Source organism: Emydura macquarii, unplaced genomic scaffold (assembly GCF_026122565.2).
Source record: "Emydura macquarii macquarii isolate MOO-44397 ecotype Brisbane River unplaced genomic scaffold, CSIRO-AGI_Emac_v2 contig_1253, whole genome shotgun sequence".
Lineage (NCBI taxonomy): Eukaryota > Metazoa > Chordata > Testudines > Chelidae > Emydura > Emydura macquarii.
Window position 1 is genome coordinate 73501723 of NW_027131390.1, and position 21620 is coordinate 73523342.

The following is a 21620-nucleotide window of genomic DNA, read 5'->3' on the forward strand; positions in this document are numbered from 1 at the left end:
ACTCTGGTCTTACATTGCAGTGTAGCCATACTCTTAAGGCTGATCATAAGAAACTGGGACAATCTGGGAGTCCAATCCTGAAAGCACAAATTGGCTTCTGTAGCGATAAACACTGCCATAAAGTTCATGTCCTATCATAAACATGTTACCTACACATGAGTCTTTCTCCTATTGAGTGAACTCACCAAGTGTTATAAAATGGATTTGGAGCTGCTTTAGCACTCTACAGCTTTATCTCTATAGAACTTTTAAATCATTCCCACTGCTTGGGTGATTAACTACCTGAACTGCCTAAATCGAAGCTGGGCCAAGGAGTTCTGAGTTGAAAACAGACTATAAAACAGCTCTACCAAGTTTAGCATCTGAACAAGAAGTCAAGATGAGTGAAAGTGTGCACTGAACCACAGACCTGCCAGGTAGAAAGGAGTGTGAGTTATTGTAAAAATATTTGGTATTTATTTATATAGCATCCATAACCTACTGTATTACAGCATCTGTATAATGCCTTTCATCCCCAAAGATCCTAAAGCATTTGACCAACTCCATAAGAACAATACCCTTAATTCGCATAGCATAGAAGTATAGCAAGCAGCACTCCACCAATGGTTGATGACAGAGTGGGTTGGGAAGAAAAGAGATATTCTACAAGGATTCAAGACTATTTGTTTAAGAAAAATGCCATGGGATCTGAAAAACAGACAGAACCTGGTTTTTAGTCTTATCTGGCACCATCCCCTCTTCTGGCCCCCTCCCCCTGTAGAGCAGCACCATCGTGGCCTGAAAGCAGTAGGAAGAGCTTGTTGCTGTAGGTGAGGGATGATAGCCAGTTTACGAAGCCCCCATCTCTGCGAGCCTGTAAATCTGGAGTAACCCCCCTTTAGGCGGTGATCCCCGCAGTCAGTGCTCTCTGAGGTCAATTTCCGTCGGCTTTCACCACTATCAACCTACACTCACTATACGGAAGTAGTTCTTTCTGATCGTGGCAGCTCTGCCGCTGGGGGCGGGGGGCCAGGCCCAGGGAGCGCGGCGCGCCTGGCTCTGGCCATGCACCGCCACAGTCCTATCTAAACGCTTCCTCGGGAACGTTTGAGACGGGCAGGAGCAGGTGGGCGGGGGACCGCAGAGCCTGCTGGATTTGTGACAGGCCCAGCTGGGTCCCGCCGGCTGCAGGGCGGGAAGCGAGGGTGAGAGTCGTGCGCGTGCGCAACAGAGACACGGCCTAGGCAGGCGGGGGACCAGCCAGTCACCCCCCCCCCCGCCCCAACCCCCAGTAGAACCAGCAGCACCAGCCTCCCCCAACGCCCGACCGTGCGAGCACGAGGCTCCCCTCCCCTCCCCCGCTGTGCGCGTGACCTTTCCCCTCTGGGTGTCCCCGCCCAATGGGAGGGAGGCAGCTGAGCTGGGTGGCGTGCTGCTGGGCCCCGCCTGTTCCGCCTGCTGCTGCTGGGGTGCGAGCGTGCGTGGCCGTGGTGGTGCTCGCGCCGCTCTCGTGGTTGAGGCCGGCGGGGACAGTGTAATCATAACCCCCCCCCCCTCGTCTCCGCAAGGTGAACCCGCCCGCTCTCTCTGCCCCCCGGGGGGCAGGCGTCGGCCGCGGGGGGAGCTGCTGGGTCCTGTCACTGCAGCGCCGGAACTAGGCGCCGCGGAGCAGGCCCCGTTCAGCTCCGCACCCCGGTGTCAGCTGCCCCGGGGAGGGCAGGAGCTCAGCCGCCTGCCTCGGCCCGGGGCACCGGCGCGCGTTCGGCCGGGAGACAGGCAGGGCCCGCCTTGGAGGGCAGGCTGGTGGCAGCCTCCCTCCGGTGGGAGAGGACTCGGAGTCGGGCAGCGGCGAAGGTGCGGCGCGCGGCTCTCAGGTGGGGCGCTTCGGCCTCGCAGTGCCTGGGCGCACGAGTCGGCCCGGCCGCTGCCCGGCCCTCTGACTGCGCGGCGCCCGCACGCGTCAGGCTTGGACGCCGGGCGGCAGCGGCAGCAGCTTCGGGGAGGCCGGGGCGTGGGTGTTGAATTTCGCTCCCTTCTTGGGCTCTGAGCCGGTTATTTTTAGCTCAGCCTTTGCAAGGGATTTGCAGAAGCCGCAGCAGCCAAATCCAGCTACTCAGCCAGCCGAGGTCTCTGTGCTGCGTGAGAGGGGCCATGCGCTGCTCTGTGCCCGGCCACCGGCTGCGAGCTGCCTCTGCCGCTTCTGCAATTGGTGCCCTGCGGTTATGGCTCCCAGAAAGGTATCTGTAATAATCTCTCTGGGAAGGACAACGCGTGAGGGGCGGCCGCAGGCTGCCCCTGCCTGTTGTAGGTTTGGAGGGACCGGGAAGGAAACGGGGGTGGGAAATCGGGCTCAAAACATGAAGCGTTTTCCCTTTTGTCATTTCAGATGCCCCCCAAAAAGGGAGGTGATGGGATTAAGCCCCATCCAATCATTGGAAGATTTGGGACCTCCCTGAAAATCGGCATTGTTGGGCTGCCAAATGTTGGGTAGGTGACTAAGAGAGGAGAAGCTTTGCTTATTCATCCTTGCGACTATACGTCTTTGTGTTAAAAATCTCAAAGAGGTAGTATTGTAGTATGCATCTTATCAGTCGAGTGTTAAAAGCATACAGGATGGAAGAAAACTCTAAGCTTTTATTTTATTTATGTGTGTATTGCTTAGATGAATTGATCTAATTAGGCTCCATTGCTTGTTGAATTTCTGTTTGCATCAGATGCTTCATGAATGCTGCACAGGCATGATTTGGCTTGTCAGTTATACTTTATTTGTTTGAATGTGAAGAAACAAAACCCTCAGAAGGTTAAAATGCAGTACAGTCATATATGCGAATTTGTACTTGGATGCCTATTCTCTGGAAACATAAAACAGGCTAGTAACTTAACTAAATCAGTATAAAGTCTTTGCGACATTGACTCCAGTTCATTTGTGAAACAAATAAGTAATGCATTTTGATAATCAAAAAAGGTGCGTTTGGGGTATTGGCTTAAATAAGAACATTTGAAAGCTGGTTATATTTTGTGTGGAAACATGTCTAAAATGAAGGATAAAATATAATTTTTTTTTTTAAAGTTTGAATTGCCTTTAGGTTGACATGAAAAACACTATAGTGTACTATAATAACCTTACATAAAGGGCTGAAAAAATGTAGTGGAGAGAAAATGAGAAAACATACTGTGAGGAGCAATCCTTTATTGCCAGGGGGATGATGCTAGAAATCTATTATTACCATTCCTAACTTTTATGTTTTTGTGGACTGTATGTAATAATGGGTAAATTTAAGCAGGAAGATTGTAGACAGGAAGGGGTTAATGACGCCATAGTCATAAAAACTCAGAAGAACTTTATACCTTTCCTTCTAGGTAAAGTTTTCTGAGATGTGTGAATTAAATTTTTGTATAAAGTTAAGTGCTACATTGCGTAAGAGAAATTTTATAAGAAGGGTGATAATAGCTCTTTTCATCTGTAGATCTCAAAGGGCCCGACCAAGGAGGCTAAGTGTAAGACTTTTCATTAATTGAAGATGTCAGAATAACTGGGAAATGCATGAAGTTTTTGGTAGATTATTTGTAGTCGTTGATGATTACGTTGCATTTGGCAAACTGCAGCTAAGGGGAGGTCACATAACCTAAGTAAATTGCCTGGCGCATGGGATGCAAACGTTGAAACTCAGGTTAGCCCTCTGTTACCCTGCAGCAGAATACTGTGCTCCAGTCTGACTCCATTTGTCTCATGTCAAGTTGGTTCATGCGCATCTGTATTCCACCATGCACATTGTAAAGGGCACTAGTGCTGTGGCTTCCCATGTTAAGCAACATTACTCCTCCATACATGCATCATGAGGATACTACAGATGGAATGGTTGAGAATATCTGGGCAAACCTGAGTCTACTACTATACACAGACCTCTTTGACTGCCGAGAGTGCTTTTCATCGAAGCAACCATTATGGGCCTGCTTGCCCTACACAGGTTTCTCTTATGATCAATGTGGCATGAATAATAGTCTGTAGATAATGTCAGAAACCACAATCTTATAACTGACCTGACCATGTGCATACCCAGTTTTGATTTGCCATGCTGCTCATGGGTCCTTCTGAACCGTTTTTAAATGGGCCAGGGTCAGTGTGCAGCAAGCCTTCACACCTGGGTTCAGTGGAAGGTTCTTACATGCAACTGTAGTCAAAGACCGACAGTGCCTCAGATCACTGATGGTTGCCATCTGACCACGTTTGATGGTGGTCTGAGTGTTCTGTAGTTAGCTGATAAAGCTGCTGCAAATTGGCTTGGCAAGATCTGCATCTGTTAAAATTTGTAGTTGTACTCCCTTAAAAAAAAACCAAAACAAAAAAAACAAACAAAAAAACGTCCTCCTCACATATTACATTTGTAAATACAAATGGGAATAAAACTTTTAATTGTCAAATAATAGCGGCATTTTCTTTTTTCACTGGCTTTTTAATTGTACAAATATGAAAATAAACTTCAACAGACACTATTGTCAATTCTAAAAGATTTGTCTAACTTAAACAATTCTGACAGAGTACTGTTTAAGTTGTGTAAGATGATACTGTGTTTTTTAAAGAAAAGGGATTTTTCTGCTTTCCTGTTGGTTTTAAAAGGAACTTTTGGGCTTTCTGAGGACAACAGCACCAAAAATAATCTGTTGGAATTATTATTTATGCAGGGTATTGCCATGACACTAACCGGAAATTCTTTTGTTAAATCCGAAGGCTGGATGGTATTTATGTAATGGCTCTAAACATGCCTAAAAAGCCTAAATAATAAGCAGTTTACTACATCCCAACAGTAACAAAACATTTATAAGCATTTGATCAAGATATTTACAAACAGGCTAAACCCAGGGATGCTTAGAGCCATATTGGTCATTTCCAGCTTGGTGAGCTAGGTGTTAGCAATGAAGCCTTTAAGAGTTTGTTTTTATACTCTTTAACTTAGCTAAGGCCGGATGAATCCCTTTTTTTATAATATGTAAAACAAATTTATATAACCAGTTACTTATTGCAACAGGTATCCAATTATCAGAGTTTTATTTCTGTTACTCCAGCCCAAACATTAAATAAGATAACACTGGTATTTTGAAGGGTCCTTTTTTTCCTCATGATCTCACTATTTTTGGTCATCTACTTTGGGCTTATTGCTTATGCTAATATCCAGCTCAATTTAAAGCTATAGTTCACCCAAATATAATGTGGGCCTACATTCCTATACACTCCTTGCCTTTTCCATTGCTTTCTCTTTCTGCTAACACCTGCTTCTTCACACCCTTTTGCAGAGCTTGGTGAAAGTTGTACACCAGAAATGAGTATTGTCAGATACACGAAATAAACAAACTGGAGGTTATTTGTCACACTAACAGATTCATAATTCTTAGATGAAAATATAATTTTTTTTAAGTGAATGTTATCTCTTGGAGACGCATGTTTTAGGTATGATGCCCATAACAACAAAATAAACATTGTCTTATGGTTGTATTATATAGTTAAATCATTCTGCTTTCCAAATATTGATTTTAATAATGGTATTTTTCATAGATTCTTAGTTGCTGGTAGAAAGCCATCCGATATGAAAAGGGCAATAATAGCAACACAGAAACAATAGAACTGTAGATTTACAGATAACTCAGGGCCTGAGCCAAAGAATATTGAAGGTAACGAGAGCCTTTCTGTTCTCATCGATAGACTTGCGTATCAGGCATTCAGAGAGGATTGAGGAGCTAGGTAAAGTTTAAAACAAATGACAGACTGAGCCATATATAAGTAGTCTGTAACATGGTCTGAGTGAAAATGCTCTACTTAATAATTCTCTGATATTGCTCATGAGTCTACTATTGGTGGCTAGCTCACATGGTAAGGAAAGTTAGTGACAGACTTCTTACTCTCTTAACTAGAGCAATATAGTGTACATACAGAATTTTTCAGAATTGCTTAATATGATTCTGGAGTTTATAATGTCTTTTTCGGACTTCTCCTTTTTAGATTTTCCTCTTATCTTTTCTCTTGTCTATTTAAGTCTAAATGTTTTGCACAGCACAAGTAGTAAAGATGCTATGGATCTAAATAATGGCCAATGTATTTAAAGAACAAAAGTTTGTAGAAACGGGGAAAGAGTTTCAAACTCTTATTTGTCAGTGCGGAACTTTCAATTGGATAAGAAAATTGTTGTTTCGTGCCTGGCCACCTTATATTATTTTGCACTGTAAAAAAAAAAAAAAAAAAAAAAGTATAGCTTTTGCATTGAGGAAAACAAAACATTTCCGTATGCTGCTTTTGGTTTACTGTAACTCTGTTTTGTTTTGGTAACTGCTGTGCATGCAGCATAGACAGGTAACATTTAGGGGGAAATTTTTAAAGACACAAATGAGAGTTGGGTGTCCTTTGTATCTTTGAAAGCATCTTGTGCTAAAAGGGGGAGAGTTAATGTTTGATGAATTTTAAACTCCTCCTGTGATCTGTACTAGTCCATTGTGGTATTATCTCTGTTCATAATATTAATTCTTTTGTGGGGATCTGGTCTTTGTATTTTGCATCTCAGAGTAGAATGAGAGAAGTTTTTATCCTGCTCTTTTTAATACCTCCAACTGGAACTGGATTAAGAGGGTCTTCATTTTATTTTTGTAGGAAATCCACATTCTTCAATGTGTTAACAAAAAGTCAAGCAGCAGCAGAAAACTTCCCTTTCTGCACTATTGATCCAAATGAGAGTCGGGTACCTGTGCCAGATGATAGGTTTGACTTCCTAAGCCAGTACCACAAGCCTCCAAGGTAATTCTAAATGTTATAATTTTTTTTCCAACTAAAATGCTTTTAAAAAAACCTGTCCTGAATTTTTGTAAAAGATTAATGTCAGTTCAGTGTTGGCTTTTTTCTTTAATCACTTCCTTCTAAAGACTGTGTGATTTTTTAGTTTAGAATTGACCTCTGAGAATGTAACTTGAAATGTACAAGTAACTGGAATCTAACTCCTTCCATGTGATATCTGTGGTATAACAATTAGGAACATAGGAATTGCCATTTCTCATCATACCATGTAGTCCAGTATCCTGGCTCCCCAGAGTGAACAATAATTATTTAGGCTGCCCATTGAGGATCTTTATCAGTTAGAGCTGGCTTTATGCCCTGATAAATTAAAAAAAAAAAAAAAAAAGGGGGGGGGGGGATGTAAACCCTATTCAAAGTAATTGTATATGCTCTAATTTTTCCTACAAACATCTAATCTTTCACAAATTTTACTCAGTTCAGGGCATCAATGATAATATGGCAATGGGTTTCACAGGTTACTTTTTTCTAACATGTTCAGCGTCAGACTTGGAGTATACTTACTTGAAAGCCAAAAATCTTAATTTTAAGATGACCCATTTCTATTTGTTTTTGGAAGTCAAACTGTATAAATACCTTTATCACTTAGAAATTCTAGTTTTGAGGTTGCTTGCAAATGTAGCCAGATCATGATGAATGTAAAATAATAATACAATAAATGTGGCATGTCTCTCTGCATTTCTGTATATTTTTGCACAGTTCCAGTTTGTTACAACTTAATTTTAGTACCAAATCAGCAGCAGAACTAAAAGGGATCATGAAATTGTTGGCCAAAAATTAATTTCCTAAAACTTTAAAACCTGTTGCTATCTGTAATTGATGTGTACATATTTCTAATAATACTTTTCAAATAATTTTTCTAATACTGGAAAACAAATTAGTATAGAGCTCCTTGTGTTACAGATGGAGTGTTCTAATGGGTTACCTTATCTTTTTCTTCTAATATGAGCACTGATAGCATACATAGTGTTATGCAGGACATAGGATAAAGTTTTAGTTCTTGCCCCAGTGAACTTACAATCTGAGAAAACAATTTATTGTAGAAACACCAGACATGGTGGTTGCAGGGCTTAATGGCTCAGTTTGTTTTTTAAATGTTGTTGTTTTCTTGAATCCTACTCCAAAACATAATGGTGTGTTAGCACTGATGGGCCTCATGGAAGAACTGTGTTGTGAGGAGGAGAAAGTAGGTGATTGCAGTACAGTGTTTTTGCAGGGACAGTGTTCTAGGTCAGTGTTTCTCAACCAGAGGTAGGTGTAGCCCTGGGGCTGCACAGAGGTCTTCCAGATGTTACATCAACTCATCTAGATATTTGTCTAATTTTACAACAGGCTACATAAAAAGCTCTAGCGAAGTCAGTAGAAACTAAAATTTCATACAAACAATGACTTGTTTATATTGCTTTATATACTGTACGCTGAAATATATGAACAATATTTATATTTCAGTTAACTTATTTTATAATTGTTTGGTAAAAGTGAGAAAGTAAGCAATTTTTCAGTGATGGTGTGCTGTGATACTTTTGTATTTTTATGTCTGATTTTGTAAGCAAGTAGTTTTTAAGGGAGGTGAAACTTGGGGTGCACAAGACAAATCAGACTCCTGAAAGGGATACAGTAGTCTGGAAAGGTTGAGACCACTGTTCTAAGTGAAGGTGGTGACTTGGGTGAAAAAAATCAAAGGGATGATGATTTTTCCTTGGTTTTATTGCAGTTTAAGTGAAAAACTTCTGTTTAATTCAATTTCTGTTCTTTTTATAGAAGCAGTACTGATATGTTTCAATTAGCCAGTTAATAGTCTTTCTCACTTCTTAAATATTACTGAATATTGTCATTTGGTAAAGCTTTAGGCATAAATAGTCAAAATTATCTGAAAGTCACAGTTTGAACAGCACTTTGATTCATTCTTACAAGTTGGCTTGACTTTACAGATGTTCAAAGGGATACATAGGTGCTGGGGGTGTTGCCATACCCCATCTTGAAGTGGTTTCCATCATGTACAGGGTTTACAGTTTGATTCAGTAGCATTTAGCACCCCTTCTATACATATTGTTCCAGCAGACCTGAAAGGATATGGGGATTAAGCTGTTGTATACCGGGTGAAAGCTTACTATTCAGGGTAGTACAGCCCAATATCTTAAAGTGGATGTAGACAAATAGAACTAATATCTGCTTTAAGCATCAGTAAAATAATCACAGTAGGCTACAGTCACAATTCTCATAGTTTGAATGCTGTATCATGAAGACTGCACAAAACCCAACAAATTATGGAGGTGTGAGCCATGATTTAGTAGTTTTGGTTACATTGAAAGATACAGCTTAAAATGGAATTTAGTTTTCTTAATTTCCTTTGAATATTTTTGATTTTACTCTCCACTTATGCAGCCTACTTGCATTTTCTGCCTGTTTCATATTATTAAAAGTAGTGTTCTCTACAGTGAAAATTTTATTTAAAAACATAATGCTACCACATTTAAAATTTGACTCTTATATGATGGTCTCTTAGTCTTAAGTTCTTTAGATCTTCTTATAAGATGACCTAAACAGTTCAAATGTTGCATAATTCATCTTAATTAGATCTACATAGGCTATGTAGGAGAAAATTAAGTAAAATAAAATGATATTCATTGTAACTAAATTGATTTATGTTGTCATAAGGTGATTGAAAGATTATGATGCCTACATGGAGATATAGAGCCAATTAGGAAGTAGATCACATCAGTGACATGATTTGGGCACCTCCATATTCAACTCTACTTGTTAGTGATAGGTGTGCACTGCTTATTTTGCAACTTGCATTCTTTTAAATCTGCAACAATGACAACTCAGTGAAACAATATAGTTGTGAATATTACTCAAACTATTTATTGTGAACAATAATCTTAAGTACATATTTAAAAGGTGGGTTTCAAAAAGAATACATGAAAAACTAATTCAGGGTATGTCATAACTGTTTTTATTTATGATTAGAAAAACACAAATACCTTAGGCCACGTTTAATCATTCTCTTTGCACTCACATAATTCATGAATTGGCAAGGTTATTTCACTCACTATACTTGTATAATCCTGCATTTTTACCATTTAAAAACTAAGGAACTTCCCACATATACAGCTTCACTAATTTGCATTTAAACTTGATCTAGTGCATTTGGCATTAGCACAAATATTAAAAATCAAGACGTCACCAGTCTATTTAATTCATGGTGCCTTGCCAGGGTGGATAAAAATCAATTAAAACAAAAAATAATTGTTTTAAAATCTAAATCAGATATTTTAAAAATAAATACATTTTTCTTTTTTTAAAGTAAATCAGTTTAAAATTAAATTTGAAATTGACACCCTATGTTAAGATGTAAACTTACTATAATGTATTAATAATTTAAATTAAAAAATGCCGCATCAAGGAGCCCTCAAATTTTAATGAGTTAAAGGATACGTCTTTTCTAATTACACACAAAATGAGGAGAAAATGTGTGTAACTTGAAGTCAACTCAAACTTCATAAATATCAGTGTCATGTACTGCATTTAGGTATCTTATTTCCATCTTTACAATGAAGCAGATGTTCATATTTATGATTTTTTTCAAATGGAAATACTTTCAAGTTATTTCAGTGTGAATTAGACACCTAACTTGCTTAGGTACTGTTTAAATCCTAGTAGACAACCTTTCTCCATTTTTAGGCACCTAAATACTTTTGAAAATCTGGCCCATGGTGACAGAAACAGTCTCAGTTCACTAACTATAGTTAATGCTTCCTTTCTGTAATAAATGAGTTATATTTAAATGCAAAATATCTTTTGATAACTTACTTTTCTATGAATCAGCACATTTAGGATAGTTTTGTTTAACTAAAACCCCATTATTTTAAACACTGTTTTTGTGTATTTTTAATTGAATTACAGTTTCCATCCAGTGCAGCTTGATGCAAGTTTTGAATAAAACTTATCTAGTGAATAAGAAATGTTAGACAATGGTCAATGACATGTAATAACAATGTGTTTAAAAAAAAAACAACCCTGGGTAAATGTGTATTGAGCTATATAAAGACTATATGTAGTTGCTAATAAACACGTTTTAATCATTCTACCAATCAGTCTTTAGGAAAATAATTAAAAAGTACAAATGCAAAGCAAGATTAAAATCCGTAATTTAAACTAAGGTTTACTGTTTGCTGATTTAAATTGTGATTTAAAATTGGTGATTTAAACAGTCAGGCCACCCTGTCATTTCTCTACCACATTTCCCAAGTTTGCCATACCAGCTTCATTCCCGGCTTCATTTGTTCCACACCAATTGCAAATAAATCTTCTCACTCAAACTTGCTCCCAAATCTACCACTGTAACTGCATCCACAAACACACTGTCATGTTCTAGTAAAAGACATTTGTTTCTTCTCCTACATCCTGAATAGAGTAGTATCCTCTCCAAACTTAAAAATTTAAATGCAGTCCTGTATGATATTTCTGTTGAAAGAAGAGTGCACATGAATGTTTATACTTCTCCCTCAACACTAGCACTGTACACTTTAATTACTTCAGTAAACTAATGGCTAGTCTATACTGCTGCTGGCAGCAATGGGAGATATGCAAGCTACATAATGTAGCTTGAGTATCTCCTGTTGACGTACTTATGTTGATATACTGTGGCGTCTGCACAGCGTTGTGTCGAAGGGAGATGCCCTCCCGTTGACATAGGGAGATGGACTAATGGTGTTGAATGGAGAGCCCATCTCCCATCGATTAAGCGGGTCTACACGAGCTACTTAATAGATCCCTCTTCATCGATCGCTGCAGAGCCCACAGTATAGACAAGCCCTTAGTTCAGCACCTCCACACTTTGTGTTTACTCTGTCGCCTAAACACTTCCATGCATCTTATTACACCATCAATCATTACAAATCCACTTATTCAATAAGTTCAGAGTTAAGGCTGTATATTTTGTGAAATTGAGAGAAATTTGTAGAGTAGTGATTGATGAAATGGTGGCTTTTTACTGTTTGTGTATAGTAAATGTACTTGAATAACATTAAATGCAAGTTGTTTTTTTTTTTCTGTTGAAACTTTAAATAGTAGAGCAAACCAATAATTAGAAGTAGCTGAATTTGAATTAAAACTTAGCCATAAGAAAAAAAAACAAACCAGCATATAATAAGACTCCTGAATCTCTTTCTTTACTGAATTGTTAGCGATTTGGGATGAGATATTCCTAAAGTGCTGAGTGCTAGCCTAAAATCTGTTTGTTAAAATAAACAATGGGAGTTTTACTATTAATGTTAATGGGGGCAGATTTAGGCCATCTCAAACCAATCCTCAATGATAGTATGGAGGTGCTGTTTCTGGGTGGAGAAGGAAAAGGGGCAAACTTTTTTTTTCCTTCTGTGTGGGAACGAGCCAAAATACATTAATATAGCTGGGAGGACAACTAAATAGAATTCTGCAGACTTCACAGTCATTCTTGGGAGCTGTCTTAGCATAAAAACCAGGAGCACTTTATACAATGTGCTAAATATGGCAGCTGCTACTGCTACCTGTTCCGTAGTTGACTGCTACTCATAGGCTATGTCTACACTGCAGAATGAAGTCAACTTACTTAAAATCGACTTTCACCCGCCGATTTTTAGAAGTCGCTAGAGCGTGTCCACACCATGCTCCTTGCGCCAGGCTCGTGTGTCCACACTCGTCACGCTTGTCGACATTCAAAGCAGTACACTGTGGATTGCTATCCCACAATGCAACTAGCCGCGGGGGCTGTTGGGATGAGTTTCATTGTTCCATGATGCAGCGCTCCTTCCCCCTCCCTTTTTGCCCCCAACGAAACAGGAAACCAATTTTCGTGCCGTTTATGCTGTGCGCTCACCATTGCCGCAGAGACATGGAGCCAGCTCAACTCTGCACTATTATTGTGAGCATCACAAATACATCGTGGCTTATCCTTGAATATTTTCAAAGGAGAGCGAGAATCCGAAGCGATGTCACGGAGGCTGCCCTGCTACAAGACATCAAGTGGAACAATTCCCGATTGCTGCAGGCTGTAACGCATCATCTGTAGTCTGTGGAGCGCCAGTTCTGGTCCCGTGAAACAAGCACAGACTGGTGGGACCACGTTGTTATGCAGCTGTGGGATGTTGACCAGTGCCTGCAGAACTTTTGTATGCGAAAGGCAACTTTCCTCGAACTTTGCGCAGAGCTATACCCCTCCCTGAAGCCTATGAAAACTCACTTGAGACAAACTCTGACGGTGGAGAAATGAGTGGCCATTGCTCTGTGGAAGCTGGCAACCCCTGACTGTTACCACTTGGTTGGGAATCAGTTCGGAGTCGGTAAATCTACAGTGGGAGTTGCCGTGATTCAAGTGTGCAGGACCATCAATAGATTTCTGCTAAGAAGGGTATGACTTTGGGAAACATGCAGGACATAGTGGATGGGTTTGCCACAGTGGGGTTCCCAAACTGGGGGGGCGGGGGGCATTGATGGCATGCACGTCCCTATCTTAGCGCCTGCACACCTAGCAACAGAGTACATAAACCACAAGGGGTACTTTTCCATGGTTCTGCAGGCCCTTGTGGATCACGGGGGTCGTTTCACCAACATCTATGTGGGGTGGTCTGGAAAGGTGCATGACGTGCACATATTTAGGTACTCGGGGCGGTTCTCTAACGTACAGGTGGGCACTTTCTTTTCAGACCAGAAAATTCACATTGGGGGTGTGAAAATGCCAATAGTGATCCTGGGGGATCCAGCTTGTCTCTTGCTCCCTTGGCTAATGAAGCCATACACCGGGCACCTTGACAACAAAAAGGAGCATTTTAATAACAGGCTAAGCACTTGCAGAATGGTGGTGGAATGTACATTTGGGCATTTAAAGGCCAGATGGAGAAGTCTCCTTACTAGGCTGGACATGAGTGAAAAGAACATCCCATCAGTTATATCTATATTCTGTGTTCTTCATAATGTGTGTGAAGTGAAGAGGGAAAGGTTCCCCCAGGGTTGGGCTGTGGAGACAGAAAGAGGGCCGCCAATTTTAAGCAGCCAGATGGCAGCAATACGCTCAGAGCCAACCGCGGAGCGCTTTGTCTTTGGGAAGCATTGAAAACCAGGTTTTGCAATGAGACACAGTAATGATTTCTGTTTCTGTATGTTTTGTGCCTTTGCTTACCATCCCCCCTACCATCGATATCAGTACCCTCCAAAGTCCTCCCCAAACAAGCTATGAATTAATAAAGAGACGTATTGAAATGATGCAAACTTTTACTTATGAAAATTCAAGTCGGTGGGGATAGGGGGCAAGTGTTCATTCACAGTCTCAAGGAGTAGCATGGTTGCTTGCAAGACAGCTGTCAGCGTGGCTGCCACTGCTTTCTGCTTGCCTCCACCGGGATGGAGTGCACCACATACTGCAGCCTGGCCATTCTCCTCCGAGGCCGCTTGGGGGTGGGAGAGGGGGAGGGCTACAAAGCCATAGGCAGAGGAGCATTCTGGAGGGGCTTCAGCGGGACTCTGTCCGGTCGCCATTCCTCCTGAAGCTCCACAAGCCACCTGAGCATGTCCGCCTGATGGTGCATGATTTGCCTTATCTCCTGCGTGGTACTGGGCTCATGCTCCTGCATTGCTGTACGATTCTCCATGTTCTGGGACAAGGTCAGCCACCACGCTCGGAGCTCTGTCTCAGTGGCTGCGGAGGCGTTCATGAGCTTGCCAAACGTCATCCCTCGATTTAAACCTCCCCCCCTCCTCCCTTCTGATCTGCGATAGTCTTTCCGCAGCAGTTCTAAAGGGGATTGCCAAGGTCAAGGTGTCTACAGAACAAAAAGAAATGCACAAAGTTGCCATTGTTAGCAGACACAGAAAACTGAAGCAAATGCAACAATGTATAAAATACTCCCCTTAGTGTGCACAAGGCTAAGCCAGACCCGCATTCCATTACGAGCATCTCAGAAGGGTTGGCTCGCTGTGCCGTTACAGAGGTGGTAAGCCGGGGCATTTTACTCTGCTGTAGAGAGGATTAATTATCTCTTAAAAGCTCATTTCAAATGTCCTGTGATGAGAGGGCTGACTGGGCGCCACGGTTTAATTAAGATGACCGTTTTGTGGCAAGGTGGCCACAGTGTAGCTGAGGACAGCAAGGGCGGGTTAATAATCTCGTCAGTTACCATGGCAAAATTATTTAAGTGATTCAGTAGCCCAATAAAAAGGGGACTTGAGAGGTACTGGGTAGCGACTGTGTAGCTCAGGTACTTTTAAACATGCGCCATCTTCCCTATGTGACTGTGAGTGATATCAGTCTCCTAAGAGTAACGCACGAGGAAACGGAAGATTTGCTGCACGCAGCACGGTACTGGCCTGGCCCTTATGCTGCTATGATGTGGTCTGCCATGATTCCAGCTCACTTGATTTCAGCATGGCGCAGCAAAGTATCCTACCATGGAGGAAGAAACAAGGCTGCCATCCCTGGAAACCTTGTGAAAAGGATAACAGATTACCTACATGAAAGTTTCCTTAAGATATCAATGGATGATTCTTGGAGCATACCTCTGCTCATAAATAATCTGTTCCAGGAGTAACCCCCCCAGAAAAGTCCGCTAAACCCCTGAAATCCCCTTCCTCCCCATTTAAAAGGACATAACTGCTAAGAAGAAGAAAAACTCACCAGATGTGTCTTCCCCAGGATCATCATTGCTGTCTTGTGTGTTGCTGGACTGCTCTGGGGTCAGGAATAGGTCCTGACCGTCTGGGAGAACGGACACCCCGCTCTCCTGCACCCTCTTCTCCTTCTCCTTGTCCACGAGTCCTCATCATTTTCCTTGGACTGGGATGCAGTGGACGTATCGATGCTGTGTGGCGGCACTGTGGTGGGGTCGCCGCCGAGAATTGCATGTAGCTCCTTGCAGAAGCGGCATGTTGTGGACGAGGAGTCAGAATGGCTGTTAGCTTCCCTGGCTTTTTGATATGACTGCCGTAGCTCTTTGATTTTCATGCGGCACTGCTGTGCGTCCCTATTGTGCCCCTTCTCCCACATGCCCTGGGATATCTTCCCGTAAATGTCTAAATTTCTTTTGCTGGCTCTGAGCTGAGCCATAATGGACTCCTCGCCCCACAGACTGATGAGATCTAAGACCTCTGGTTGACTCCATGCTGGAGCGCGTTTGGGCCTTGCAGTAGCCATGGTAAGTTCAGCTACAAAGCTCTCTCCATGCTGGCTGCACAAGAAATGAATATTCAAATTTTCCTGGGGCATGAGAGGAGGGGCCATTTCTGGTTTGCGTGACCATGTAACGGAGTGAGAATGTCCAGAGCGGTCACAACGGGGCATTATAGGATACTTCCTGGAGGCCGTTAACGTCGAATTACGTTACGCTCCGTCTACACTGACGCAAAATTGACGCATGAAATTCGAATTATGTGCTACGCCACTTGCAGAGGTGGTTTTATTATGTCGACTTTTGCCGTGGCTTAAGTCGACGGAACTACCGTGCCAATGTAGACGCAGGCTTTAGGAGATTAATGTAAGTGACGTTACGTCGACCTCTGTCGCCAGTGTAGACCAGGCCATAGTGTGCCTGGGTGGACTGCTGATAGGAAACATGGTATAAGGCCAAAAATGCTTTGTAGGAAATATTCTTTGTTTGAAAAAATCCTTATTGATATTCAGAAATCTGTTTGCAGCATTACAATCCAAACAGTGACTATTATTTAAAAATCTTTTAGCCAGTTCTCATTTTTAAGACGTAAGAAATGGCACCAAATATATTTATTTGTATTTCTTCCTCATTTTGCCAAACCCATTTGTGATGGGCATTTAGCTGATGCTAAATTCTCAGAAGGAGAAGCTTAGTTTTAAAGCTTCTGTTTTGAGTCATGGAAGGCAAATGCAGACTTTTTAATTAGGTCATCATATGAATACAGTTTAGGCTTCAGCTACAAAACTGAACCCAACAAATACCTTTTACATTACAAACTTTTGAGGTCCATGCTGCATCCAAAGGCTGCTCTGGCTATTCAGTGGTCTTTATTTTAAAGTTCCCACTCAAACACAAAGTAACTAAGCTTGGTTAAAAAGAAAAGTGTTGAAATGTCAAAGATGTAAAGGCAACAGCCATCAAGTCAGTGTCTGCTGATGCCAGCTTGCTTGGCTTAATCAGAACCAAAGTGCCTGTATCTGAAAACTAAGTCAAGAAAAAGCCAAGTTGCTTGCTAGAGAGAGCTATTGACTGCATTATATTTTCAAGCCTTTGGCAGGTGTTTAAAGCACTCTAGAATTGCTATGGGAGCAGATCATCTAATGGTGAAACAGCTAATACTTTTGTTACTGGACTTAACACAAAGAAAACAAACCATGTAAGTTCTGAGAGAGGGCAGCTTTTTAGAGGTACAGATGAAAGACAAACTAACTTTAAATTTTGGTCAGTATAACAAAGCTGAAGTGTTGGGTATTGATCAGTGCGTAGGAAGACTTACACAGCTATCAAATGAACATGAGTGCTATGCCTGATAAGTATTTTCTTATTTCAGACAGGGACAGTTTTTATATAGTGGTGTAAGGAAAATCATGTCATCTGTTAACTTGAATATTTGCTTTACTTACTGCTCTGCAATGCGAGTATTAGTAGGCAACCCATAGCTATCTACTATTTAAATAGGGCTTCCCTTATCTAACCTACCTCAAACAGAAACATGTATAAGCAGATGAGCCTGGCACCGTGATCTGGAGGTAACTAATTTGAGTTCTGCCAGACAAATGCGGGAGGACTGGAGACTTTCTCCAGAATTAAAATCTGAGGACTTTTCAGCAAATGCACTGGATGATAACTGCTGGGATGGCTCATATAGAGAGAACTAGCCTCTTATGTATGCAGGACCGTGGATCAAATAGTGTTTAATAGGCTAAAAAAAGCAATGCCTTGAATTGTGCTAGTAAGCAGGTAGGAAATGAGTGCAAAGCCAGAGCATTAAGGAATCTACTCAACTTGATTTATAATGTCAAGCAGGTGGACTACTGTATTTAGGCTATTTGAAACTTCCAAGTGATCTTTCAGGAGTAGCCTTATGTAGATTGGATGGCAGTAATCCTAAATGCATTTGACAAAAGGGTAGATAGCTGTGGCCTGGTCCACATCCAAGAGAAGAGGTTGCAATCCCCTAACTGACATCAGGTGTAAAAATTGCTTTTGAATATTGCTGCACCCTGAGAAGCCAGAAGCAGTTGTAAGGGACCCTGAATTGCAAACCTCTGTTTCAAGTTGCAGGGTGTGTGCAAGCTCCTTCAAAAGAGGGAATAGATGCAACCCCCATGAAACTCAATAGCATCATTTCTGTTGCTATATATGAGTTAAATCCAAATATTTTTTTTCTGAAGACGTAGGTCCACATGTGTAACATCTTGTAGTACTGCATACTACTGTGTATGAGGCAATCTATGAAAATAACTTGAGAAATATGTCAAACATGATCAAGCAGCATGAAACAGAAGAAAGTATTGTGTGGGTGTATGTAGGGATTTCAGTCTCAAGTGTGAATTTATAGAGGCATTGCTTTCAGAGAAATTCAGTTACTTATAGGTAGCCCTCTTCCCCTTGAAAACCGTCAATCTGACTCCTCTTGGAAGAAGAGAAGTGTAAGTTAGTAGTACTCATCCAAGCTCCGCCCACAAGACTAGGTATGTACACTTGAAATGCTAAAAAGAGATGCTGCTCTCAGTTGACTGTGTGGATATTCTGAGTATGATCATGCGTGATCACTTGACTCCACAGCACGCTTCAGTGTTGGCTACTTTGGGGTCATAAGGGAAATACATTGTGATATTCTCCCAAGAACATCTGCTCTTGGTGCAAAAATGTGCTGTCATTCAGAGTAGATCGTGCAGATCTTCATAGTAATCTTTCCTCTTCTTTCTTCCATGCTTTGATGAGCAGTGAAATAATTTAAATGTCAATATTGTTAATTGTTTTTATTAGCTTCTGAGTTAAGATCCATTGAGGTGAATAAGGCAGTTCTTTAAGCTGTTTTTTAGTCTCTCTGCAGATTCAGCAGACATTGTATCAGTTACGCTCTGTACACTGCTTGAAGGTTGTCTTCACAACCATAAAAAGCTAGAACCTTAACTTTTTTTTAAATGAAATTGAAATTCTAGAGAACTAGAAAGCAGGTTGGCAGAGGTGCTAGTACATGCCATTGTATCAATTCAAGCCTTGATTTCAAAGATAAACTTTTAGTGTCAGTTGTGCTTCAGTGATGTGTATTATTGTAAACATGCTATTATTAATGTTTTGGTATTTAGCGTCTGAAAATAAAATATCACTTATAGAACTCATTTTTCAATTACATTAATTGATCAAGCTATTTCTAACTTTCAAATCAGTAGCATGTGAATCCTGTAAGCAAAATCACGCATAAAATAAAATAGCTTGATATTAATGTACAACAGATACTCAAAGGAGGATATGAACTTTAATATAGTTTTAGATTGGGTTATGTGAAAAACACAAATTGTAGAAGTTCTGACTATGATATGGAAGTAAAATAATTTTGTTAAATTGTTAATACTAGTCTAGTCAGTTACAAGTTGAGATGGTATAACTACTGTTCTGAGGTGTCCCTTTCCAAAGGCAAAACCAAAACAGTCAAAATGTATAGTATGTGAACTGCTGACAGTTTAAAAATACAGGGGCCGTCCTTAGTTTCTTCAGTTTTGAAAGACATTGCTGATTTGAAATTCCTTATACTTAAAATGGAGAAATACCACTGGAACTGATACTAATATTAAAAATGGAAGAAACTGAGATGCCTATACCAGTGGTTCTCAACCTTTTTGCGTGAAAGCCACACCTTGTCCGCAATAGGGATGGTGGGATCAGCCATCTGATCTCTCCCTGGGTGTCACTCCCTCTTCCGTATAGAACCTCCAGTGGCCATACTGGGATCCTTGCACAGTGTATTGGCAGCAGTTTGCCAGATATGCAGCTCCACTGCACTGAGAATCATGGGTTACACAGTTTTTTGTACCAAACCCTCAACATGAGGAGACCTTTGGAAAACAGGAAACTAGTGTGGATAAGGAGGCTACCCTTCAAGCTCCTATTTCATAGCGATCTCTAGAGGAGGCAGTCATGCCTCCACCTGCATTGATGGCTAATGATTTTGGCCAATTCCAGGACCTTGTGAAGAACGTGGCTGACTCCCTTCACATGCCTCTTGAGGAGGTTAAAGACTCAAGACACAAGCTTTGTGGACATACTGTGTTCGGCAACACCCACCCAGGATGTGCTACCCATTAATAAAGTTTTCCTAGATACAGTGAAAACTGTGTGGCAAACTCCTATCACCGTCCTGCCAACGTGCAAACGAGTGGATAAGAAGTACGGTTCTCCCAGCGACTCAGAATTTTTATTTCCTCACCCCCAGGATGTAACCAGCATTACTCTTAAGTCTGCCTCTTATGATAAAGACCAGAAGTGCTTTAGACTTTTTGGCCAAAAGGTTTACTCAACCACAACCCTCCATCTTCAGATTGCAAGCTATCAGGCAATTATGACCAAGTAGGACGACTTCTTGAATTACAAAAAATTTGCAGCCTTCTTCCACAGGCACATAAAGAATACTTTCAAGCCATCATCATGGAGGGTTGGTCATTAGCCAGAACCTCTTTCCATGCATCCTTAGATGTCACGGACACTGCTGCCAGATCCATCTCCACAGTGATTGTATGTGCAGGATATCATGGCTGCACCTCTTGGGCTTCCCAAGAAAAGTTAAGAATATTCTTGAGGACGTCCTATTTGATGGTTGGAAGCTCTTGTTGGAGACTACGGATGAGTCCCTGCAGAACTGAAGGACTCCTGGTTCACGTTGAAGTTTCTGGGTATATACACCCCTATAAACAAGAGGAGACTTAGTAGGTCTTAAACTGCCCAGAGATCATGCCCTACCCAGTTCACTGGATTTCACAGTACCACCAAACCCTCTAAAAGAGACAAATATTCCAGAGGAAGAGAGCTACTCATGCTCATCCTTCAGTGAGTACCCAGTCATCATTGAAGCAACAGTTTTGACGTGTTTGGTTGAGGGTTCAATTCCTTCCTCACCCTAGTTTGCAAGCTGCAACCTTTTGCCTACCTCCCACTTTTGAAGACCGCCTTTCCAATTTCCAATAGGCTTGGCAGCATATTACAACAGACAAGTGGATCATGGAGGTTATTACATTGGGCTACACCATCTATTTTGTTTCCCATCATCTCTCCCACCCCCTTCCCTGTCCATCTTCAGGGACCCCCCTCGCAAGACTCTACTGAGTCAAGAAGTGCACTTTCCACTTCAGGAGCTATAGAGTTGATCCCATTTCCTCACAGGTGGAAAGGATTTTACTCAAAGTATTTTCTCATGCCAAAGAAGGACGGAGGATGGAGATCAATCTTAGATCTAGGACAGCTGAACAAATTCATAAAGTCTCAGAAGTTCAGGATGGTGATTCTGACAGCTAATATTCCTTCTCTAGAGGCAGGAAATAGGCATCCTGTAGGTTGAGGACCAAAAACCAATTTCCATGTAGCAATTCACTCTGCACATAGGAAGTACCTACGTTTTACTATGGGCCAAGAGCATTTAAATACCAGGTACTTCTCTTTGGCCTCTCTTTTATCCCACGAGTGTTTTCAAAGGTTCTAACAGTTGTAGCTGCATACTGTTGCTGAGAGGAAATTTTTAATTTTCCTGAATCTTGATGAGTAGCTACTCAAGGGCCAATCTTACAAAGCAGTGCTGACTTCCACTCAGACAATCCTTGCTCTCTTCCAGGACTTGGTCTCTAGCT

General features: G+C 41.4%; 1 protein-coding gene across 1 annotated transcript in view; it reads left to right on the top strand.

Moving 5' to 3' along the window:
* Nucleotides 1–2094: 2094 nt before the first annotated feature.
* The window catches only part of OLA1 (Obg like ATPase 1), a 177476-nt gene continuing 157950 nt past the window's right edge, over nucleotides 2095–21620 (top strand). Inside the window, exons 1-3 of the mRNA XM_067549225.1 lie at nucleotides 2095–2216; nucleotides 2366–2466; nucleotides 6617–6760. Of these exons, the coding sequence (XP_067405326.1) occupies nucleotides 2202–2216; nucleotides 2366–2466; nucleotides 6617–6760 (260 nt within the window). The 5' untranslated portion in view covers nucleotides 2095–2201. The remainder of the gene's footprint in view (nucleotides 2217–2365; nucleotides 2467–6616; nucleotides 6761–21620) is intronic.